General features: G+C 42.7%; 1 protein-coding gene across 2 annotated transcripts; it reads right to left on the bottom strand.

Annotated features, from left to right (window-relative positions):
• Positions 1 to 503: 503 nt before the first annotated feature.
• Positions 504 to 17,128, bottom strand: FIGLA (folliculogenesis specific bHLH transcription factor). Of its 2 annotated transcripts, none has more exons than XM_088470887.1 (7): positions 17,043 to 17,128; positions 16,752 to 16,830; positions 14,996 to 15,226; positions 14,741 to 14,893; positions 4,344 to 4,577; positions 3,203 to 3,243; positions 504 to 753 (listed from the first exon to the last, which is right to left on the bottom strand). In XM_088470887.1, the coding sequence occupies exons 2-6, from the start codon at positions 16,812 to 16,814 to the stop codon at positions 3,220 to 3,222; spliced, it is 705 nt and encodes a 234-aa protein (XP_088327013.1). In that variant the 5' UTR covers positions 16,815 to 16,830; positions 17,043 to 17,128; the 3' UTR covers positions 504 to 753; positions 3,203 to 3,219. The 2 variants fall into 2 exon arrangements, with proteins under 2 accessions (XP_088327013.1, XP_088327012.1); XM_088470886.1 differs by lacking the exon at positions 504 to 753 and adding an exon at positions 1,963 to 2,098.
• Between the last annotated feature and the right edge of the window lie 5,856 nt (positions 17,129 to 22,984).

Here is a 22,984-nt window from a genome sequence, read left to right on the forward strand (position 1 = left end):
ACACAGCCTGTGAGATGACAGTTGATTGGCTGGCACTTATCACTGCTTAGTACATAGACCCCAATATGTTCTTAATCTGTGCTCCTTGGCTGAGGTTTGCAGTGCATGTAAGTGGATGGCTAATACAGGTCCCGAGTTCCAGGAATGGGTTTCCCTGGCCAATAGCACAGTGTCCCACGAACAATATCTATATATTGCCCATAAGGCTAAACCTAAATTTAATCATATTTGGCAGAAGGTTACATTTTAAGTGACAGATGATAGGTCCAACCTCCCCATAATCTGATCGCCTTTATCAATGGCCAGGAAATAAAAGTATATATTTACATATAGTGGCAGTGATAGATTTTTGCGATGTTATCAAATCGCTGTAGTGTATGCGCTTTTTATTTTTCTGCTTAATTCTATTACTTTGTTTGAGTTTTGTTTTTATTTACACTTTGTTTTGTAATTATTATATGTGCATTAGGTTGTTTTTCAAAAAAAAAATAAAAATAAATAAATAATAAAAAAAAAAGGGCCCTTTTGGATCCTGGGGCTCTAAATAGAACAGAGTTTATGGAGGTATGCATGTCTGATTGTGCAGAATGTTGCAAGTTATATAGGGGTTCACAAACAATCTTCAGCATTCCTGAACAGTTTCGTTGAAATTGTAAGCAAGGGAGCCATTCAGGGTTTTGATAATTTCTAAATGTGAAGCTGCAACATGTTTTGGCACACGCTTATTGGCCCACATGCAGTCAGATTTGTCCACTGTCATAAAAAAAAAAAAAAAGTGCAGTTACTTGAGTGTTAGCTGCTTTTGGACAGCAAAGATCTGTACTGGGCAAGAAATTACATGATCAAATTAGTCTCTGACGAGCCTTTCCAATTGCCTGATGTGGTACAGATTAACAGTGTGGGAAGCATGGAAAGTTGGTATTAGGGGGACATTAAAGGCACAACATTTTAGTAATATTGAATAGCTCAGTAGTGGAATCTACTAATTCTTGCAAGACAGCCACCTAGAAGGAGAGTGTTGTCAAGTCACAATCTTAAAAACATTGCCGCAAATCGACCAATGGTTCCCAAACTGGGTGCCACAGGGCACTTGCAGGTGTGCCACAGAATGGTCCAGTACCAAAGCAAATTATTTAAAGTCAATGTCCTTGGAAAAAAACAGTGCTGATGGCTGGCAATCATAAAATATGGACAAACAGAAGCAAAACACTGTTCGCCACCACATGACCTAACCTAAGGATGATAGGCAAGTACAATTTACCTAATTTTTAAAGAATTTCTCAACAAAAACTTTTGGCCTGGGGGGGGGGGGGGGTGAAAAAGATGCAGAAACTCTAACGTGCCGTGATTCAAGAAGGTTTGGGAACCACTTAAAAAGACACTGGCTTGGTCCATCCATGGGAAGGATTTTAAAAACCTTCTTTGATAAAATGTTTAGGTTTGGGAGGAACACAGCTTATGCAGGAACAGGAATGGTGAGAGGAGAAGTAATCTCTGGAGTACAAGGCACCAGTGTCATGGAGATTGTGTCATACCCGCTATACACTAGAGACAGTGTTCCTGAACTGCAGTGGCGTCCCTCCCCATGGTGCTCCTGAAAAGGGGGCGCGGCCACGCAGGGGGGGGGGGGGGGGGTGTGTGCAGGAGGTACCTGTCTGGATTGCTGGCCGGCTCCCTTAGTGTCAGGAGCAGAGTGCTGCACTTAATGCTACAGTGTAGCACCTGGCTCCTGCCAATGAGAGTGAGTCTGCACCTTGGTGTCACCCCGTGGCAGGTGACACCTGGGTGCAGACCGCAACCCTTGTGACACCACTGCTAGACTAAACACAATGCAGCTTATGAAGGCTCTCATTCTGCATTTTATAAAACATAGGAAAATGGTTATTGATTCCTCTACGTGTATAATTCTTCATTCACTATTCCCTGAGCGCAAAAATAAACCAAATCCTCTAAATACCAAGAGAATACAGCCTGCCAAAAGGAGTTTTACTTAAAATATTCATATTTAACAAGTGTGCATAATACAACATATATATATATATATATATATAAACAAATATTAATCTTCATATTTCATAATTATGTTCTTCACTGGAACCTAGAAGAACAGGACAATTTTTATACAATTACAAAGACTTTCAAAACTGTTCATGAATTTCAGTTTTGTTGAAGAGGGGGGGGGGGGGGGGTGGAGGGGAAGTGGGTGGCTGGATTAACCAGAGTTAAAGAGAAGCAGAAAAGTGATAGCAAGATACAGTAGCAACAGAACAGAGGTTACATTTGCAGTTGTGTGTGACTATTCCAAAATCTAATGCAAAAGTATCAGTGTTGTCCTCAAAACACAACAAGTAGTTTCTATTTTGCTTTAAACAACCACCATTTAGTTTATGCCAGTTTTCACATTTGCATGACCAGAAGTTAAGGACCAAATCCAGTAGTAACCCTTCTACACCAGTTCCTGGGTCCAACCCGGGTCACTGAACACGGTTTCACCTTGAAACCAGTTTACACCACAGACTGAAACAGGGTCATCACCAGGGCTTCTCCTCTGCCAGCGCTTAGAAAGGACATCTTCAAGTGCCAGTGAGCTGGCTCTCCATAGGGTGTTAACGGGACCCGGGTTGAATGACCCAGGTCACCTGTTCACACTGCAGAGTTACACAGGTCGTTCCAGTGTTCAATACTGCTCTCTACCCGGGTTAGATTGCCAGGTCACTTGACCCAGGAATCAAGACCCTGGCCCCTTTTCCACGACCCAGGTTGCTACAGCAATAACCCAGGTTATTTGGCTGTGTAACACCCCTTTCAACACTTACTGCAATAACACCGGTTATTGCACATTAACGTTCAGCAACCCGGATTACTGTGCACTGTGAAATGGCCAGGTTGAAATAAGCCGGGTCGAGCAACCCGGCATTTCAGCCCTGGTAACGAGTAGGTTAGACACCTGGTCTCGTTTACAGCATAGGAAGAGCCAGCACTTGGAGATGATCTCATCTCCAAGCACCGCCTCGACACGTGATGGTGGTGAGGTAATTGACTCGGCAATAAGCCGGGTCGGGCCGCATGTCTGAAAGGGGTCTCAGCTGGGTTGTACCCAGGATGGACCTGTGAACAAAATCCTGGGTGTGACCTGGCATTGCGATATGAAAAGGGTATCAAAAGGGGCACAATAGGCCTGAGCAGTGAAATAGATACTCACCAAAAGAGTCACAAGGCTTAATGACTGCTCTGAAATGCCGGCTGGAGGAGGGAGAAAAAAAAAAAAAAAGCGATATTATGGCTTTAGGATTCCTATGCATACACAACAGAACACACAGAATATATATACTACAATAACTTGTAAGTTTGATCCAGAATATGTACAATAATGAGTCAATGAGCAATAAAACAACATTTGGGAAGAAATCTTGCACGCTGGGCAGGCAGTTACATACACTAGTTATTGTCTGTCAGATCAGTGTCGGAGAACAGCCACATCAGTAATCCTGGTCTTCCTCTTACCAGACTTATTTCTAAAGGTGCAACCACCGACATTAGTTCACTGTCACTATTATGTTCTAAAAGAGAATGCATGCACACACCTTTTCTGAGTGCTGTGGCATAGCAAGGTGATTGACAAAGTGATATGGTTGCTAGCGCTTTTCAACCAAAAGATATGTGAATTCATACAACCAAAAGGGTATGACAGCTAGGCAAAATCACTGAAGTGCAAAGATCTTAAAAAGATATTGAGGGGAGGTGCAGATATCATGAAGCCAAGGGACTCCATACAGTTTGGGAAGGTACAGCTCCTAAACTAAAGCACAGGGTGTGTGCAGGCATGTTACAGGACAACGCAGAACAGTTCTGAAAGATCTAAGTGGGACCCAGCTTTATGGGACTATATAAAAATAGAAGGTCTCAAGCAGATTTGGCTTGGGAGCAGCAGCATAATACAGGCTAAAGGCATACTCCGTTGCATCTTGGGTTGGATTTAGGTGGTGTCTTTTTCTGAACTGCCCAACAATAATAATTCAGGAATAAAAGGTCCAATAGTCTTAATTTACATATTCAAAAGGAGATTAACTAGATGAGTATTGTATATGTTATCGGATACTTATGTATTGTGCTTTACCAGCAAACACATTACACACTTTAGGACAATCCCTTAATGTTAGTAATGCCCCCCTGTGTAACAGATTCCTGCAGTAGAAAGAATGGTGGAGGCCTTCACATTTTGGTGCTGAGTAACACGCAACTAATACAGCTGACTTAATGGTCAAATAACCAAGGCACAGGGACCAACACAAGCTTAATATTAGACAGACTAGGGACCCCAGCCATATTATAAAAAAACGTACCAGTCTGCCAGCCTTGTGAAATTGCACGAAGCCTAAATATCCCGGGAACATGCCATTTGCCCTCCATAAACCCATTGGATCTTCACTTTTAACCATGAACGGCATTCCTCCTTGAATATTTCCAAAGCGCTTTACATGGTATTCGGTAGATAAGGTGTCAATAAAGTCTTGTCTGAAAGGCATTGGCCCCAGGTATCCATCGGGAGATTCTAGGTCAGGAACATCATCTACTTTCTAAATGAGAATTAGGAAGAAATGCATGGCATCAAACAAAAAGCAAAAAACTCCCTCCTACTGTAAAAGCCACATTAAGCACATTAATGGGGGCTCATTTGCCTTTCCAATGACCATTCCAATCACCCAAAATGTTATAAAACTCCAATCAAGTAACCTTGGCTAACCTCTTATTTAGAAGGCACCACAAGGGTTCTGAAGTGCCATACAAGGAGAATAGAACAGACATGTTACATGAGCATAGACTGATACAAACAAATCCACAACTTTGTATAAAACACAAGTCCATATTTCAAATATGCCTACTCTCCCAGTACGTCCGGGAGACTCCCGAATCTCAGATGGCTGTCCCGGAAAAGTGGTCAAGCCTGGAGGTTTTCCACTGCAGCCCACTGAAGTGAAGTGGCGGTCCGGACTGCTTAACGACGTGATTCGAGCTGAATCATGTGATCGCAGCTCAGTCCTCCACTTTACAATGCCGGCAATTGAAGCATTGTATAGCAGAGAGGGGACCACAATGACGCAAACACGGCAACACGACCCCCCGCATCAACCTGGCAGAAGATTGAGGGTAGTGTATACTCCAGAAAGAGTGGTTCTATGCTCAAAATGGGGGACTGCTAAAAACTCTTCTATACAAGAAATGATAAATACAAAATATTTTGCTTTACTTCATTCAGAAACTCACAATGAGGGATGGGGTGTTGGACAGTAATACAAGTATATAAAGTCAAAACTTTTTTTTTTTTTTTTTTTTTAAAAAAAGGCAGATTTCAAAGTTTGTTAATTGCAAAAGAATAAGGTGTTGGGTTTGACAGGAACAGATTCCCTTATAGGTTCTTAAGATCGCCCAGGCAATAGCTAGTAACAATAAATATTTTATTTAACTAAAAGACACACACACACACACTATAAGTCACTCAAGTAATAAGCTCCATGAGAGTTGTGGGGTATAGACTGTTAGAGCGGCTGACCTGCCCACCTTGCTATTTGGCAATGTTGTATGGTATAGAAACAACCTTGTGCATATGCACTTACTTACCAATCCACCGCCCGTTATGTCTGGCCAGAAGAACCAGCTGTGATGTCATTATCGCTGGTTCCTGTGGCCAGCATATGGGTCTGTCTTGTGTACACACAAGAAAAAAAGTTCTATCTTTCAGATACATTGCATCTGCCGTGCAGTACGGCCATTGCAAAATATCTGTGAAAAACGTCTTTTACAGATATATTGCATGTACACACTGCCAGATGGAATGAACGATATATCGTTCGTACAGCCAACAAACGATATGTCACCTAGTGTGTGCCCAGCGATGCAGTGAATAAGCCCCCATGTAACATTACCATAATATACATATATACACACACACACAAATTCCAAGATCCAGGTTATCACTGCAATACAAGCTACAGAATACTTGACAGATCATCAGCTCTTTGTTAGTCCCCATGAATAGCACACAGCCTGCTGGGTCCGACCCTCAAGCCTGAGACCCAGAGTGTAACAAACGATGGTAAACCCTAAGGCAATATTCCACACTGTGCCTGACTAGCCCTCGCTGCTTTGCAGTCCAATGTGTTGGTTCCCTCACGGCAGCCTTTGGTGACATGTCAAAACATTGTTTTTACACACAGCACCCACCTGGCAACATTAAAAACAATACGCCTTATTAACAACAAATACAGGTGGGCATCGTAAAATAACACTCCCAAACTATTTAGAAAATTCCTGCTTCACACCACATTGCTCAATTGATAAGGCAAATTTAAGCCACAAGAGGAAACCAAATGACCTCTCTGTAGGGCAAGCCAGAACAGAAGTGAATTTCCCTGGTTACACTAATTAAGGCTAACCCATGGTAGATGCTACCTGGGCAAAATGTTATAATTCCGGTATGACAGTGCATCTTCAGTGTACGTCTAGTGGCTTAAAAGAGGTTGTGCTAGAAGTCTGGGCCACCTCCTCCTCTAAAGATCTTACAAGACACGTGGCAAGCCTAGTAGGGCGTTCTTCTCAGTTAAAAGAACAGAAAGAATATAGAAACAGCTTTATTTTGTCAGGGGTGAAAAGGGAGAAGATACTTCTGTCGGGGTTAGGGGCCCTTCAGAAGTATCTGCTAAGATTTAAAAACTAGAATGACCAGATTTATACAAGGTGCCACAAAGGTCCAGTAGTACTGTACAAAAGGAAGAAAAAAAAAAAAACCCACACACAAGTTCCAAAATAAGTACCTCAAAACGTAAGCCAACACATTTGTACTATTAGGAACTGATTGAAAGATGAACACAAAGTGGCCACACTGCCTGCTTGGAAATAAACGTGGATTTCTCCGTGGTCATAGAGGTCTGCATCGATGCAGCCACACCACGCCTATACATCAGTTAGTGAAAGTAGCAGTCATCACTATTCGCACACATTTGCGCCAGCTCCATCCTTGGTGTAATAGAAGCAGCAGGGCTTCTGCCTATGTTCTCCTCGGATTACACAGCAATTCCATCTTCACAGAACACTTACCCTACGTGCGAACATCACACAAACGCCTATTTACACCCATTTAGCAGCAAGTGGAGCCTAGGATTAGTTGCATATAACTGAAAAGTCTGCATGGATACAGATGTGTTTCCTTTGCATGTGACTCAGGACCATACAAGACAATTATAGACACATTTATAATTCAATCCCTAATATATTGCGGTTTAGGAGGGTTACCTATGCGAGTGTCAATTATAGGAAATTAGGGGAGATAATGGACTGCAATGTGCCACTTTCCATTTGTATAATGGGGGAGATTATGACCTAAGCGCCATATTGGTCAAGGATTTGTAATATGGAACCACGGAAGGGAGCCTTGCAGAACGACTGCATTCCTTTGCTTTAAGCTGGGTACACCACCTGTACAATCACTTTTGACAAAACGTTTCGAAACAACTTCACTCCTGATCAGAAGAAGTTCTGACCGCAGCGATTGTACCGCCGTACACACTCTCCCGATTCTGGGCTGCACTCGTAGTAGGTGCACCAAGAATTACCTTAATGGGCTGCAAAGGGGCGTGATTACAGAATTAAAACCAACCTCCAGGAAGACAGCGCCATTCTCTAGAATAGTGTTGAGGTTTGAATATGTTCGTTCGTTTCATTCCCCATCATGTCTTTGATAAGGAAGGATTGGGCTTGTATTATTGCTGCTATGGTGACAACACTGCATGCTCTCAGGAGGGAAAAAAAAAAAAAAAAAGAGCAAGAATTGGAGTTGCTGGACTAAGGATTGGCTGCAGAACTTCTCCCACATGCCTTTGGTTCATGAGTTATGCAAGAACAGCCCTGATGGCTTACATATGGATGATCCATCCTTCCAGGAGCTTTTTTGGCTGTAATGACATGTGATGCATTGATAGCAATGGACTGTGGGGGGAGATGCACTAAGCCTTGGAGAGTGAAAGTACCAATCAGCTCCTGTCACTTTTCAAACACAGCCTGTAACATGAGTTAGGAACTGATTGGTTGGTACTTTATCTCCACCCAATTTCTCTCTCTCCAAGGCTTAGTGCATGAGTGACATATGCCACTATAGGTTTGCAGATTCCCAGTTGGCATGGTGTAAGCCATGTAGGCTGCATTGTTACAAGTTATATGGCCCATATACCGACAAAGCTGTAAATTATTCTGAGCCCCCTAAATAAAATAAAAAATAAAAAAATGTTTTGTTATTTTTAAAGGTGAATAGATTGTATTGTAAAAGGTAAATTATATTTATATGCCGCAATTACCTATACATAAATATATAGATAGGCTAGCATTACTGCCTCACAGCACTGAGGTTGTGGGTTCGATTCCCTCCATGGCCCTACCTGTGTGGAGTTTGTATATTCTCCCTGTGCTTGCGTGGGTTTCCTCCGGGTACTCCGGTTTCCTCCCACACTCCAAAAATATATTGGTAGGTTAATTGCCTACAAACACAAATTAACCCTAGTGTGTATGTGTGTGAGCATGTGGTAGGGAATATAGATTGTAAAGCTCCACTGGGGCAGGGACTGATGTGAATGGCCAAATATTCACTGTAAAGAGCTGCGGAATATGTGTGCACTATATAAATAAATATTATTAATAATAATAATAATAATAATAATAATAATAAGTAGTATAGTATGGATCAGAAGTGGCAATAAGCAGCCATACAGATATTGTGAGACTACACATCCAAGCAAGCCCCGATACAGTTTTTGCCAATAGGGGCAAATAGATGGAGTGTATGGTATGTGCTAGGGAAAAGTTTATAATGCAAACTTTATGCTTTTGGTCACTTCCACTTGCATCAGGCCAGGATTTCCCCCAAGAAATCTGGCCGGTCAAAATGCTTCCAGAGGAGCACTGTACAAGTACCGCGTGACATCATGATGTCACGAGGACCCGCTTATGGAGTCCCGCTGCGGCACCACTGTCTGCATTGTCACAGAGTGATTGTGCATAAGAGGGAGGACAAGGGTCACCGGGTCCTCCAACCTGCCCCATCCAGCTCCAGCCCACCCCCAGCACAGCAGCCTCTGCCACTGACTGCAAGGCTTGCAGCTTGCCACCAGCAGTATGCATCGGTGGCACCCAGCAAGGAGCAGAGGCACAGGCCAAGGCAGAGTCTGGCTGAGTGAGACAGTGACTGAGGATCCAGATCTGAGGGAATCACAGCAGCCAGGCAGGTAGGGTCAAGTGCTGTGCTATTCTCAACTACTCTAATATAGATTGAATTATGTAGGATTTATTTTTTATGGTAGATGGGGGGGGGGGGGGTCTGGGAAGTGGACTGGACTGCCTTATATTACAAGCATAGAGTAATATACATTATGATGATCATGATATTAGTAAATCAATCCAAGATGATGGTATTTTCATGTTAGGTACTTGCAATATACTATACTATAATGCAGTCCTGTCCACTCCCCACCTACCATTACAAATACATATCCTATAGCGTACTTTTAAAAAAACAAAAAAAAACAAAAGGGTGTGGGGGGTGTAATGATGATGACTCATCCCCATCATTGTACTCAGCTGAGCACAGTCACACACAATACTGGGCATGGCCACACCACAACCCCCACTGCAGATGCCACCTCGCAGCTACCTTCTAATCCTTAGCACTCCTCAGGCTTATGCGATGTATTTAATGGATAATGAGGAGTGTAACCTTAGGGTATTAGGTTTAGTTTGGGTTATGGCATTAGGGATAATGTATTGGGGTTGGTGTATCAGTTTGGGTATTAGGGTCAGGTTAGGTGTTTGAGTTGGGGTATTAGGGATGGTGTAGGGTTTAGCGGTTAGGGTATTAGGGTTAGGGTCAGGTTTGAGCTTAGGGTTGAGTTAGGGTCAGGTTTAGGGTAGGGATGCTTTGCATGAATCAGGAATGCAAATAAAGTGCTATGGATTGTTTGAGGTAGGGGGCCCCCAAACTGGTATCTTGCCTAGGGCCCCATGAGGTCTAAATCTGGCTCTGACTTGCATTAGTAGTTATGGGACTACACATCCCAGCAAGTCCGGACAAAGTATCGCCTAAATAATATTTTGTATCACTATAATGGGCCAAATACAGTGTTGACAAGCGAAAAAAAAAAAGTGAATATTTACATAAACAAGCAGGCCCGTTTACAGGAGAGTATGTAGCAAGCTACCTGACTTGGTTCATTTATGCATGCCCACAGAGGAGACACTGCTTTTGGTGTACAATCTGTCAAAGCTGGATAATTGGCTGAGACAAGATCAGTTTAAAATTGAAGCGTGCACGACGCCATCTTGCGAATGGCAGCTAGACTCCATTTTAGAAACAAGAATCTGCAAGACGCCATTTTGCGACCAGCGTCACTTTAAGTTACAACTCACGAGCTAAGAACAGATGGCAATGTTTTTGATAATCTATCAAGGGCAACTAGAAGAACAGCCTCTTGAGAAAAAGTAAATAGAATAGACAATGCACCAGAAACTGAGTGCTTTACATACAAATTGGGAATCCCTGTATGCAGATAAGTATAGTTGTGGCAATTGTAATATAACCCAGGCATTGATCTACACAATTGAATGTGTCTGAATCCTAAACAGGTTTTAGCCCCACACCCAGACAGAATGGCCCCAGCTTCACAGCTGGAGGTAACACATTTGCATTGCAGTCTGAAACTGAGTGAAGGAATGATATGGGTGTATATATATGATAAGTCCATCATAGATGGAATCTCATGCATAAACACCGCACATTACACACAATTGAGCTGCTAACATGACGCCCATTAGCGAATTCATAAGAAAAACACTGTTTAGTAGCTAAATGCGCACACATCGGTCCCCAGTTAACTAGTGTCTTCATATCAACCCCGTATACTCACACATTACATATTCACTTACAAGGTTCCATTAGCATTAAGGTATAAGATTTAAGTTGGTTCAGTTAGTATAAATGCTGTAAAATAAAGATATTTGATAACTAAGGTTTTATACATGCTAAGAAAGGCGTGTTTGGTTTTGTACTGATGCGTACTCTTTCCACAGTATTCCGGTGATATCGGTGGGGAGATCGCATCATGCATTCTCGAGTTATGGACCGCAGAGACTTCAAGCAACAAAATGTATTAACTGTTATGATGTTGGAGGGGGCGGGTGGGCAGAGATCACCAGCTGTTAGAGGCTGGGTGAGTCTATTTGAACCAGCCTGTTAAATGCTCTATAACAGATGCTTCTCCCCTGGGAACCAATGATATCAGCAACAAACTTCTCTATTGTCCTGTCTATTCTGAGGGGGTATAAACATGTGTGCTCAAACACTGGGTCTTAGTCTTCATGCTGAATGCTGACGGACAAGGGGTTTCTTGCTGATACCTAACATCTGGACCAGAGGCGCTGCGTATGTATACTGTACTTGGGTCTGTATAATTCCTTTGCGCTAAATTGTACACAGATCATAGCGTGTAACTGCTGTACTTTTACTTGAATAATACTTTGTGCTTTGGAACCACAGATTCCAGGTGTAAGTCTTTATTTACTGTATGACTGCGTACGAAAATTAGCGTCATCCTTAGAAGGTATAGGCAGGATATTAGAAGGTATAGGAAGGGGTGTATAGAGGTTCTGATCCAATATCGTGAAATCCTAACGGTCAAAGCTGCATTTTTGGTCAAATGTGTGGAATATTAAACTGTACATAAGATGCGGTTCTTTGATGCGACCAGTTTTCTGATACCTAACAGCTCAAAATCAAAAGAACGACCAGATGATTGTATAAGGTGTGTACCCAGCTTAATTGCCGAGACATAAAGTAGAATCAAGTGGTGATCATTTCTCTGCACCAGGTATAAATATTAGGGGGAACCTGGTACATCAACTTGCATTATGTAATTCATTGTTGTTTTCCCTGTGGTATTACCACACTGTGGGTCCCATTTATTGCCGAGTTTTGTCATAACTCGTTGCGTATGATAAATGGTGCTCCAGCCAATCAGCTCCTACAAACAGGTGACCGTTAGAAGTAGATTGGCTAAGGCACCATTATCGTACACAAGTTTTAAAACTACGGAGGTACAGAAGCTGTGAAACTCCCAGCTACTGCATCTCTAGATCAGCGACAGATAGTTGTGCTGGCTATTATGACACTGCGCAACACCTTATTCACAGTCTGGCATGGGCAGAAGATGCTCCAGGGGAGGGTAGCTCCTAGGTGCACACAGACCTGTCACCACCTTACATTACAGGGGAATATAGTAGAAAGTAAAAAAACAAAAAACAAATACAAAACACCACCACGCTGCCCATGTACCCCTTTTCATTACATTAACCCTTCCAAGTTTCACAAACAACATTTTCAGGCAAGACTAAAAGAAGAATATCGAGTTAGGATGTAATTAGGGCAAAAAAAGTTTTTATAGTAATAAGTTGTTAGTCCAGTAGATGGCAGTAGTATCCTGTTTATTTGGAATAAAGGTGTTTAAAAAGGATTAGGACACCACCTGAAAGAGGATTTATAGCGTATATTATATGCTTGACAGTAAAGAAGGGAAAGAAACATAAAAAAAAAAAAAACACAGCATTTTCTACTTAACAAATGTTCAATTACCAGGGGTATGCTATAGACTTTTTTTGTCATCTTAATGCAGATCCCTTAGTAAAACAGCATGCAGAGTGTAGGCTATATAATAAAGTATTGTTGAGTCATGTGACATTAGTATGCCCTATCCAAAGTAAGTTGCGTCCTGGTTGTCAGGCACCACTTACTGCTATATGCTGGCACAGTGTAAATAGTTGTATTTGTCTTCGCTTTTTATTTTAATGACTGCTACTGAGTACTGGCACTTGTGGATCAGGGATATAATATAATATATATTTTATGGCTACAGACTCGGGAAAATAGGGTCAATGTAGCCAAAGGCAGATGAATGTTGAACGCCCAACACGTCGGCGCTTCTTTGCCCCCAGACGTTTCATTGGAAATTCAAAAATACTCTCCTGTGAAGTAAAGACCTTCACTGGCTCAGACAACAGATACTATATTTTCCAGTTAGAGGTTTTAAGCTGGGTACATATTTAACGATGTGTACCCAGCCGAACGGTCGTGTGATGGACACAGCGGGAGTCCACGCATCGGCATGTGCAGTAGACGTCTGACGGGCATGCATGCCTGACGGGTGAGGTCACTGACTATGCATGGGAGCACGCATAGTCAGCGGCATTGAGTGTACACACTAGAGGATGTTGCCGACATGTCATCCGATCCAGCTGGACATGTCGTCTAGCGCGTGCCGGCCATAAGTCTAGAATGTAAAGTCAAGGTAATGGAGAGGAAAAAAATAAATACATTTTTTTTTTAAAAAAGGGGCTCATGAATCAAACACGGAGACCAAATAAGCTGTTTGCTGCAAATGTATTCAATAGTAACAACAAAAGCAAAGATAATCCCGTTTTATTATGGTTACGATTTTGATTACAGTATTGAATTAAACTTTTGTCCTTTGTTCTTACTCAGTGTTCCCACTAGGCTGTTTTAGCATGGTGCTGTACCCTGCCCAATAAAACTCTAAAATGCACCCTGCTGGGTGGCGTCCCCACCCGCATGTCGCAGTGTCCCGCAGGGGAGAAGTTGTGGTGAAACAATCAGTCAGGTTAATAGTTGCCGATGCCCAGGGAGAGATCTGGGGCTACCCAGCATCTCCGTGAGTACTGGACACGCCGATTACAGTGATGAAAAGGGGGCATGTCTCAAGGACACGCCCCATTTGAGTGATCACACGCAGTTGTGCCCCCTTTTTACTTGCAGGCGCCCAGTCCTAAAACACATTTGAGACCTGATAGAAGGCAGGCAAATAAAGAAAAAAAAAAAAAAAAAAAAAAAGAAGAGGGGAGGGGGAGAAGTTTTTGAGTTGGGAACCTATTAAATACCTACAAAGCTCCAACTCTTCGGAATAAAAAAATCTTCCTGTTCGGGACAGTCTACTTCCCAGACACCTGTACTTCTCAGGTGTTGTAGATCTATGGAGATCAGGAGAGCGCATACAATGCTCCCATACTGTATAGTTTAGTAATCTTGGGTTCTCCCAACATTAGAGGATTTATCTGTTGATCAGTGGAGTCTACTGAGGAGACTGCTACTAGCGGGCTAGGATGGGGGAATGAATGGGTGTGTAGACGTGGCAAAAGTAAGGGCATGGTGTAGGCATGTAGTTGTAAATGGCAACTAAAATAGGTACGTAACGGATATGATCACGTTTGCCTGTAGGGATTTGACTTGTGGGTGCTAAACTCTGGTGTAAGTGGACACTGGATGAAACTACTCGAGCACAGCCATTTATAAAGATACAATAAAAAAGAAAAACTGCTGCAACACTGTAATTTGACATTATATACAAAGCACTGGACACTCATTTTACCCAAATAAAATATGATGCACTCTGTTGGGGAAGAGAGGGAAAGACTCTGCATGTGTTAACAAGGGATAGATATACAGTAGATAGAGATTATTTTTTTTTATTAGTGCTTGGCAATTTTGATTGCAATACCAGCATCCCCTATAGAAATGCAGGTGATACAGCAAACCTATTTCAAGAAGAAACCACGTCAAATAGGACTTGTATTTTCTCACTCTTACAAGATTTGTCCAAACAAAAATACCATTGGAAGCACTGTAATGAAATACCTCAAACCCTCCAGTTTCCTCCAGGAGGTCATGAAGTAGTTGTATGTATTCTGTGGCTGCTTTCAATGTGTCCACTTTACTTGGTTTTCTATCCTTGGGAATCAACGGCACAATGGTCTTCAGCTTGGAAAACCCACTGTTGATATTTCGGATCTGTAAATAGATGTTAAGCATTGAACCCTTAAGACCACCAACGAATATATCTGTATTTGATCTAGTAGACTGGCCAATGTGATGCCCATGACAATGACTCACTCGCTCTCTCTCCTTGGCGTTTGCCACCTGCCTCCTCTCTAGAACCTCCTCAAAGTTCTCCAGACACAGGTAGTGCCCATTTAGGAGTCTCTTCATCTTGTTGATGGAGGCCATATAAGGCAGACTGGTATAATGCTCCTTTAGAACATCCCCCAGTAGTTCAGGAGGTGGTGTAACATGTAGCTGCGGAAGTTCCCTTCTATTCTGTACCTGAACCATTTGCTGCTTCTCCTGTAATAAAACAATTATTCACATAGGAAACCAGTCACAGAAATAGAATCAGTAATAGAGGACCAAGTATTGCCTAGCGACACAACGTTTGTTTTAGGTTCAGTTAGCTAAATGCATCAGTTATTAGGGGACGTGTTCTGGGATTATAGGTAAATTATGTCTCAGGTATACCAATAAAAAATAGGTAATGAATGACTAGTATGGTCTCAATCCAATACAAGAATATCTGAATAGAAATTGCATTACCAGCTCAGTCAATTTTGTTAAACATTGAACCTTCCCATCCCAAATACATTTTTACATGATGGGGAGAAAGGTGAACTCTCAGAAGACCAGTAAACACTAGAGGGAAAAAAAAAAAAATACTAAAGGCTCTCGCATAATCTGACATCAGAATGCCACGATTATATAATTTACAGTTTCAATTTGTCAATGACAAATTGAAACGGATTACTATAAAGAGATATTAGCCACCTTGGAGTTCAGTGACAACAAGTATAAAATGTGATGTATTTGGTCTTACTACAGTATGTAGCTTACACTATTCTGTATATACACCCTACACTTGGGACCCCATTATGGGCCCCTTATATGAAATACTTTAACGGTGCTCATATGGCTATAGGTCGAGAGCAGTTTCCCAGTAATGGAGATTTACCTATACATATAGGCCCCCCCCAACGGCTTCCACTGGTAGTGAGACAGACCTAGGGGTATATTTACTAAAGGTCGATTTTAATCGATCAACATCGATGTTGTGCTTCTGGGGCTAAATCACACATTTACTAATACTTAAAAACTAAATCAAAAGATTGTTAGTAAATGTGTGATTTAGCCCCCAGAAACACAGATTTTAATCAATTAAAATCGACCTTTAGTAAATATACCCCCTAGTGCCGGAGAAGAGGACCCACCGTGTCACTGGGAATGAGGTTAAGTATGGTTGTTAATAACTGCTGCATCAGTTACTTGTGATGTTTTCAGCCGGTGGCATTTTTTTTTTTTTTCATGGAATCATTTATTCTTATGTAAAGTTTGTGTTCCCATTTCACTATCCCATAGGTAATTGTGTGCAGGGTTCCTACAGCTTAATACATGGAATTGCATAAGTAACATGAGATATTGAATAGTGCATATCTCTAAGAATATGTATTTAACACAAGAGAATGCAAACACTGCATTATTAATGGCACTGGGAATTTAGCATTACAAAAACACACACACCTTGATACATTTTGTTAAAAAAAAAAAAAAGTTATGATATATGATATATATACTTCCATTATATTCCTGCACACTGAAATGAGAATACTGAAACGTATTTCAGACCCAAGTGCAGCTTATTTACATGGATCATTCATTAAATTGTGCATTAACATATTCTAGTAATGTACATTGCTTTTACTATGCATTAGTCCTACCACATCAAAAGGACAAACAGAACCCATTATATGCCCTCGGACAACGCTCTGGTGGCATACCCTCCACAGAACCCATTATATGTGCCCCCAGACAACTGGCATACCTCCTTGGCCGTGCATCCGCCCCCAAGTCCTTTCCCTCCGTCCTCCCCGGGGTCAGTCTCCATCGTCCTGCAGGCGGCGCTGTTAGCGGGAGACATAATGATACATTACACAGACAGAGCCAGAACCATTATAAAAAAGCAGGAATACAGGTGATGGGAATAAATACTTTATATTATATGTTCAGCATAGTATATAGTGCGATGCAATATAATTATCTGGCACATATAAAGCCTGGAAGAAGACGGTAATTAGTAATCTATGATACATTGCCAGCAATGCCGGACACAAACCTTCCCTCTCCTTCCTTAATTAACTCGAGTTCTTATTATCAGTCCCAGATTTTGAGGGTGCACCTATGGGAACGGGTGGGCTAATCAGTGCTATTAATATAGGCCAGCCCTGTGACCCCTGGTGTAGGCGTGTGTGATTAGCAAGGTGTGGTAGACTGGGCTTTTGGGTGGGGCTGGCTGTAGTTTAAATGTGGCCCTTGTTTTCTATTTTATTGTATTTCTTAAGTTTTTTTTTGCTATGGTTAATCATAATGCAAAGTGCTTATTTTCTCACAATTCTATATTTTTTGAATCCAAGTTAATAGGTGTATGAATTGTAAATTTCTATAAGTATTTTACTTTATTAATTGGCAAGGAAAACTGTGATAAGGGGCCTATCCACTAGGCGACCTGAACGACTTGATTTCAGTTCCTTCAGGTCGCATAGGTGAGGTGCCCGCACTGAACGTCATTCAGTGCAGGAGACTGACCTCCTATCTCTGAACATGCCGAACCTGACAATCGTCGTCAGGTTGACTGGCATTTTCAATAGATAAGCTGCATACACGCACGATTTTTTTAATGAACGATTTTAGTAAACGATTTTTTCCCTTGAAAAAATTAATTAAAATCGTTTACTAAAGTTGTTCATTTACTAAATGTCATGAACGATTTTTATGAACTACAAACGATTTTTGCATATTCCCTTAATGAAAATCGTTGAGTTGACAAGTCTGACTGAACTACAAACTACAAATGTGAACGCGCATGAACGATAATCGTTCATCGTTTGACTCAGAAAGTGAACGATTTTTGCAAACGATTATCGTTAAACGATATCGTTTAACGATAATCATTAAAAAAATCGGTGTGTGTGTATGCAGCTTTAGTCGGCGTCAGCAAGGACCCAGCGTGCATGCACATCGCTGGCCTTGAAGGCTATCCATTAGACGACTTTATGAACATTCCTACCAAAACCTGTTTTTGGTCGCATCGTTCAGAAAGTCGTCTAAAGGGGCCTATCCATTAGCAGTTAAATTTGAACGATTTATCGTTCAGTAGTTCAATTTATCTGCTAATGGATAGGCTCTGAACGATAAAAATGCGCACTCCCGCGGCCGACAAATTGGGTCTTTTGTCTCTCCAACATGTTGGTCAATTATCATTTATCGCTGACAGATATTAGAAACATCTGTCGCGGTAAACGACGAACGATTTTTTAATGAAAATGAATAGAAACATTAAAAAAAATCCACTCCCAGAATGATGTCATGTAATATCGTTCGTCGTTCGCAAAAATCTGTCATGTACATGACAGATATCTGTCACAGCAGCCCCAGGAATTTTCAAAGGAGAAATCTTTTGTCTTTCAGAAAGATCTGCTAATGGATAGGCCCCTTAATGGGTAGGCCCCTATAAAGTGGAGAGTAATAAACGACCAGCCAATCAGCTCCCTACTGTCATTTTTCAAACACTGCCTGCAACTTGACAGTTGGGAGCTGATTGGCAGGTTGTTTATCACTCTGCACTTTATCACTTTCCAAAGCCTATACATCTGCCCCACTGTCCAAATTCATTCCCTACCATCCACGTGGGCATAGAGGGGGAATAATAATCTTGTGGCGAGCGAACAAGTTGTTTTTTTTTGGTGGACTGTATGGACAGAAAAAGCACTTCTGCCCTCACTGACATCACTTCCAGGTAGAGAATCTGAAGGGGAAATATACCTTTGCAAAGTGCATGCGGTACTCATTCTGTATGCTATATATATATATAATATGTCTCTGTACTGTATATTATGTTACTTGGATGATGTCCTGAGGTCTATTTATAAAGCAGGGTTAACCCTTTGTTTGTGGTTTTCTGCAGAAAAAGGTCTCATCAAAGCTTTGTTCAATTCAGCAGATGGATTACCGCACAGAAATCTGTGATTTCTCATGTAAACCTGTTATTTTCATTATTTACTGCATCCCTATAGTTTGGCTAGGGGAAGTGTAGTGTGTTCTCAATTTATCAAACTGCCATAAGCTCAGCAGTTTGACAACCAAACATAACGCCAGTGCATGTGCATTTAGTATGTTACCCAGTTCATACCTCCCAACTGTCCCGTGTCCAGCGGGACAGTCCCATTTTTCTGGGACTGTCCCAGTGCCCGCAGCGTCCCACGGTGGGGAAGGGGGGGGGGGGAGTACAAACTGCTGCTCTTCTATGTAGAGCAGTGGGTGTGCAGGAGGAGAATAGATGCCGTGCGATCTGTTCATTATACAGAGAGCCTGGGGGCTGCCCAGCATCTCGGAGAGTGCTGGCTACGCCCCCATAGTGACGTAAACGGGGAAGCTGGAAGGCTCCGCCTGGTTTCCAGAGGCTGCTCCCCCTTTTCCAGAAGCCCCGCCCCTTTTTGGTCGTGAACTGTTCCTCTGCGGGTGACCTAAAAGTTGGAAGGTATGCCGAGGTCACTGTCACGCTAACTTTTGCTGGGTCTTTACTCTTCAGGTGAAGGAACATTGTGGATCCCCAGAATAGCAGAGAACAGTGGTTCGCAAACTTTCTCGGTTCATGGCACTCTTATTGTCTCACCTCTAGGCCAAGGGTAGATGTAAGTAGCGTTGAGGTTCAATTGGAACTTCTCACGCTAATGTAACGCTAGCAATAACAAGCGAGATTCTCTTACAATAATAGCCTCATGTGTGCTGCACTAGAATCTCCCCCTAAAAGTTTCCTATTGTAAAAGTTCTGGAAATCGAAAAATTGAGCTTAGCTGCCAGATGGGATTTGGGGACAATGGGAGATTTACACAGAAAGCAGGAGACTAAAAGTAATAGGTATCCATACGAAGGGGGTAATTCAACTCAGTGAACGCAATGTGCTATTCTGAGATGGCACAGCACACCAGCCGGCATTGCAACTTTTCCCTTGTACAACATAGGAGTGTGAGGGAAAACTTGCAATGTTGGCACTACCATAACTGGCCAATATGTACGCAGCTGGTGGCACATCACTTTGGATTAGGGAGTTGCGCCGGACCATTTTTGGTGGATTTGGATTTGGTTCTGATTCATCATCCGGCTTTGGATTTGCCAAACCGCCGTGACTGGTTTTGGTTTTGGCTGTGTTGATGTTTAGCAAATAAAACACCCTGATATACAGTACACAATTTTCCAGAATTGACCTGGCCTTGGTTTTTTTTTTTGCTCCCCAAAATATCCTTGGTAGAGTATACAGCCAGAGGTATTTAGATTATTCCGCACTTAATTTAGATTTGGATCTAGCTAGTCCTTGTGAACATGTATTTTGGAACCTACACCCATCCCGGTGCGGGTTCTTGAGATGTCCTGGTTTTGTTGTGGGCCCGGGGTGGTGATAGGAGCAGACACAGAAGCAGATTTAAAACAAAACGTGGAACTTTTAATCAGTGGTTTGGCAGACATGAACAATGGGAGAAAATAAGTCCAGGGATGGCACTAAAGTGCAAATGGGAACTGAGGTGAATGCAATGAGTAAAAGTCCAGGTAGTGGCAGATAGGAGCAGTCCTGTATCCGGGTCTTGTGAGGGTGGTGAAAAAGAGACTTGTCCAGCAGTGTGAGTTTCTGGTAAATAGGGAAATGTCCAGTTAATGACAGGCAGGTGTAGTGGTTGAAATTAAAAATGCAGGCTGAGGTAAAATCATCCAGCAGAGTGTCAGTGGAGGCAAGGTGCAGGGTGAACAGCAGACTCAGGTTCTCAGGCAAGGGGAAGGTAATGGAGGATGCAGGGTAGTCCAGCGGGGTAGGAGAAGACAAGCAGGCAGGCAGGTAGCATTACACAGGAACAGATAGTGAGCACAGGGAACTCTCTCTCAGCTATGCTGAGAAACACGTTGCACTGGCAATGAAGTGAGGCTCTGAACCTCCCTAAATACCAAGTGCTGTGCCGTGACTGGCCAGAGAGAGCATGTGACAAACCAGGATTGGGCGATTAGGTCACGTGACTGGAGGCAAGATGGCGGCGCCCATGTCAGAGCTGAACGGAAGCACCACCAGGCCTCACCAGCCCAAAGTGACAACATGCCCGCACAGAACCACGCACAGCCAACGCTCCTCGCCACACACCAGTGCCACCGCCAAACGCCCCCCGCCATAGTGACCTCAGAGGTAATACCCGTCGACCACCATGCCGAGAAACTCTGGTCGTGACAGTTCTGAACTGGAAGCACTTTGGACAGGTTACTTCTCTGACAATAATGGGTCCACCTTGACTTCTATAGTATGGATGCCTTTTAAGGCTTTCATAAGGGGCACTTTACCAAAATGAGCGTCTGAGCTTAAACTTTTATTTTTACAGGAAGAGGGAGGTGGAATTTGACACTATGTCTAGGGACCTTGAACTAGCCTACTTGATAGACAGGTTAGAGTCCTGTAGACTGACTTGGCTGGCTGCTGAAACTGCCTGGACTGATTACTGGATAGTTACTCGCATGTTCTCATCACTTTCCCAATACACGTCTGCTGACAGGATGTGTAATTATTTGGCTCACTTAGTTAATGTTGACCGCTCCTCTACTGCCATAGCTGAAATTGAGGCAGAGGATTGCTCAGTCACCACTACTAATATTGCTGACTTTTTGTATCCTTCTGTAAAGATGTATGTGCATCTCGGTTGTCCTGTGACCATGGCGCCTTGTTTTACGTTGCTGCCGCTAACCTCCCCTCTCCAGAAGCTAGGACTTTTTTGGATGCTGTCTTGACCTTGGAAGGGGTAGATGTTGCCATTAAGTCCTTCCCTGGGGGTAAGGCTCCAGGTATTGATGGCATACCTATGGAGCTGTATAAAAAAAACATGCTTTGTTTTAAGTTACTAAACTTTTCGATCTTTTTAATGACCTGTATGCTGCAAGCTCTTTTCATAGAAACATAGAATTTTGTGGCAGATAAGAACCACTTGACCCATCAAGTTTGCCCCTTTTTTCTTAACCTTGGGGTATCCTCAACCCCTATTTAATCGTTATTTTTTTGTAAATATATCCTTATGCATTGTTACAGAGGAGTTGGACAACTGCAACCTCCCCCCTCCTTATGACACAGCGTGACTCAGTCTGTCAGCCTCCCGACAACCCATGGCGACAGGAGAGACGTAATGACGTCTGCCCGCCCAAGGCTCCCACAGTTCACTGAAGAGCTGCTGCTCAGCGCTGTGTGCGTGTAGTCTGTGGACAAAGGATGACAGGACCTGCCAGGTAAGGTCCAGTCCAGTCTTTTAGAGACACGGGCGGTGGGACGGCAGTATCCAAGAGCAGTGGCCAGCAGCCTGTCAAGGCCATTGCCACTCCTAGGCTGGATTGTGCTGATTAATGATTATGTATTCAGAAAAGAAATATATATATTTATATGTGTGTGTGTGTGTGTATGTATGTGGTGAGGGGAGTTGTCTCTCACCTGAATTGTCAACATTCTGGTGGAATCAGCTCTCTCCAAGGGAGGCTGGAGTGAAACCTGTGCATTCTTCATTAGAAGTGGAGGTGTGGAATTCCAGGTTTTCACATTTACACAGACCAGCTGGAATAATCACTGGAGCACAGGAAGGGTTTAAAACTTTCACACACTTGATGCTGCATAAGCTAGCCAGGCGATAGGCTGTGGATGGTGGCTAGCATTAGGGTGCCAGAACCTGGAGGGCCCAAGGGCTATGCTGAGAAAGTATGCCCAAATTGTGGCTGCAAGCCACTTGCTAACTGATTAGCACAAGGAGTGCTGAGACTCTTATGTTTGTTTATTTTATGTTATGTGCCTGTGTGTGTCCAGGCCTAAACTCACGTATGCTAAGGTGCAGTGTTTGCTGCTATTAAAAAGCCACTGCTTTACCAAAAACACCTTCCTGTCTGGAATCCTCATTTCAATACCCCGTGTTACATGTGGTGACCCGTACGGGGACCTCTGCACTGCTTTGTCGCAGCGCATACGCCAGCCACTTCCAGCGTGGCAAAGGA

The sequence above is a fragment of the Taudactylus pleione genome, unplaced genomic scaffold, assembly GCF_031769625.1.
Source record: "Taudactylus pleione unplaced genomic scaffold, aTauple2 ptg000105l, whole genome shotgun sequence".
Classification (NCBI taxonomy): domain Eukaryota; kingdom Metazoa; phylum Chordata; class Amphibia; order Anura; family Myobatrachidae; genus Taudactylus; species Taudactylus pleione.

What these genes read in the sequence shown, in the direction of transcription:
- FIGLA (XM_088470887.1), bottom strand. Translation starts at nt 16,814, where the DNA reads ATGGAGACTGACCCCGGGGAGGACGGAGGGAAAGGACTTGGGGGCGGA. An exon ending in GCGGATGCACGGCCAAGGAG is followed by an intron (nt 15,227 to 16,751) that starts GTATGCCAGTTG and finishes GTTTTATTACAG; the next exon opens with GAGAAGCAGCAAATGGTTCA. An exon ending in ACGCCAAGGAGAGAGAGCGA is followed by an intron (nt 14,894 to 14,995) that starts GTGAGTCATTGT and finishes ATCTATTTACAG; the next exon opens with ATCCGAAATATCAACAGTGG.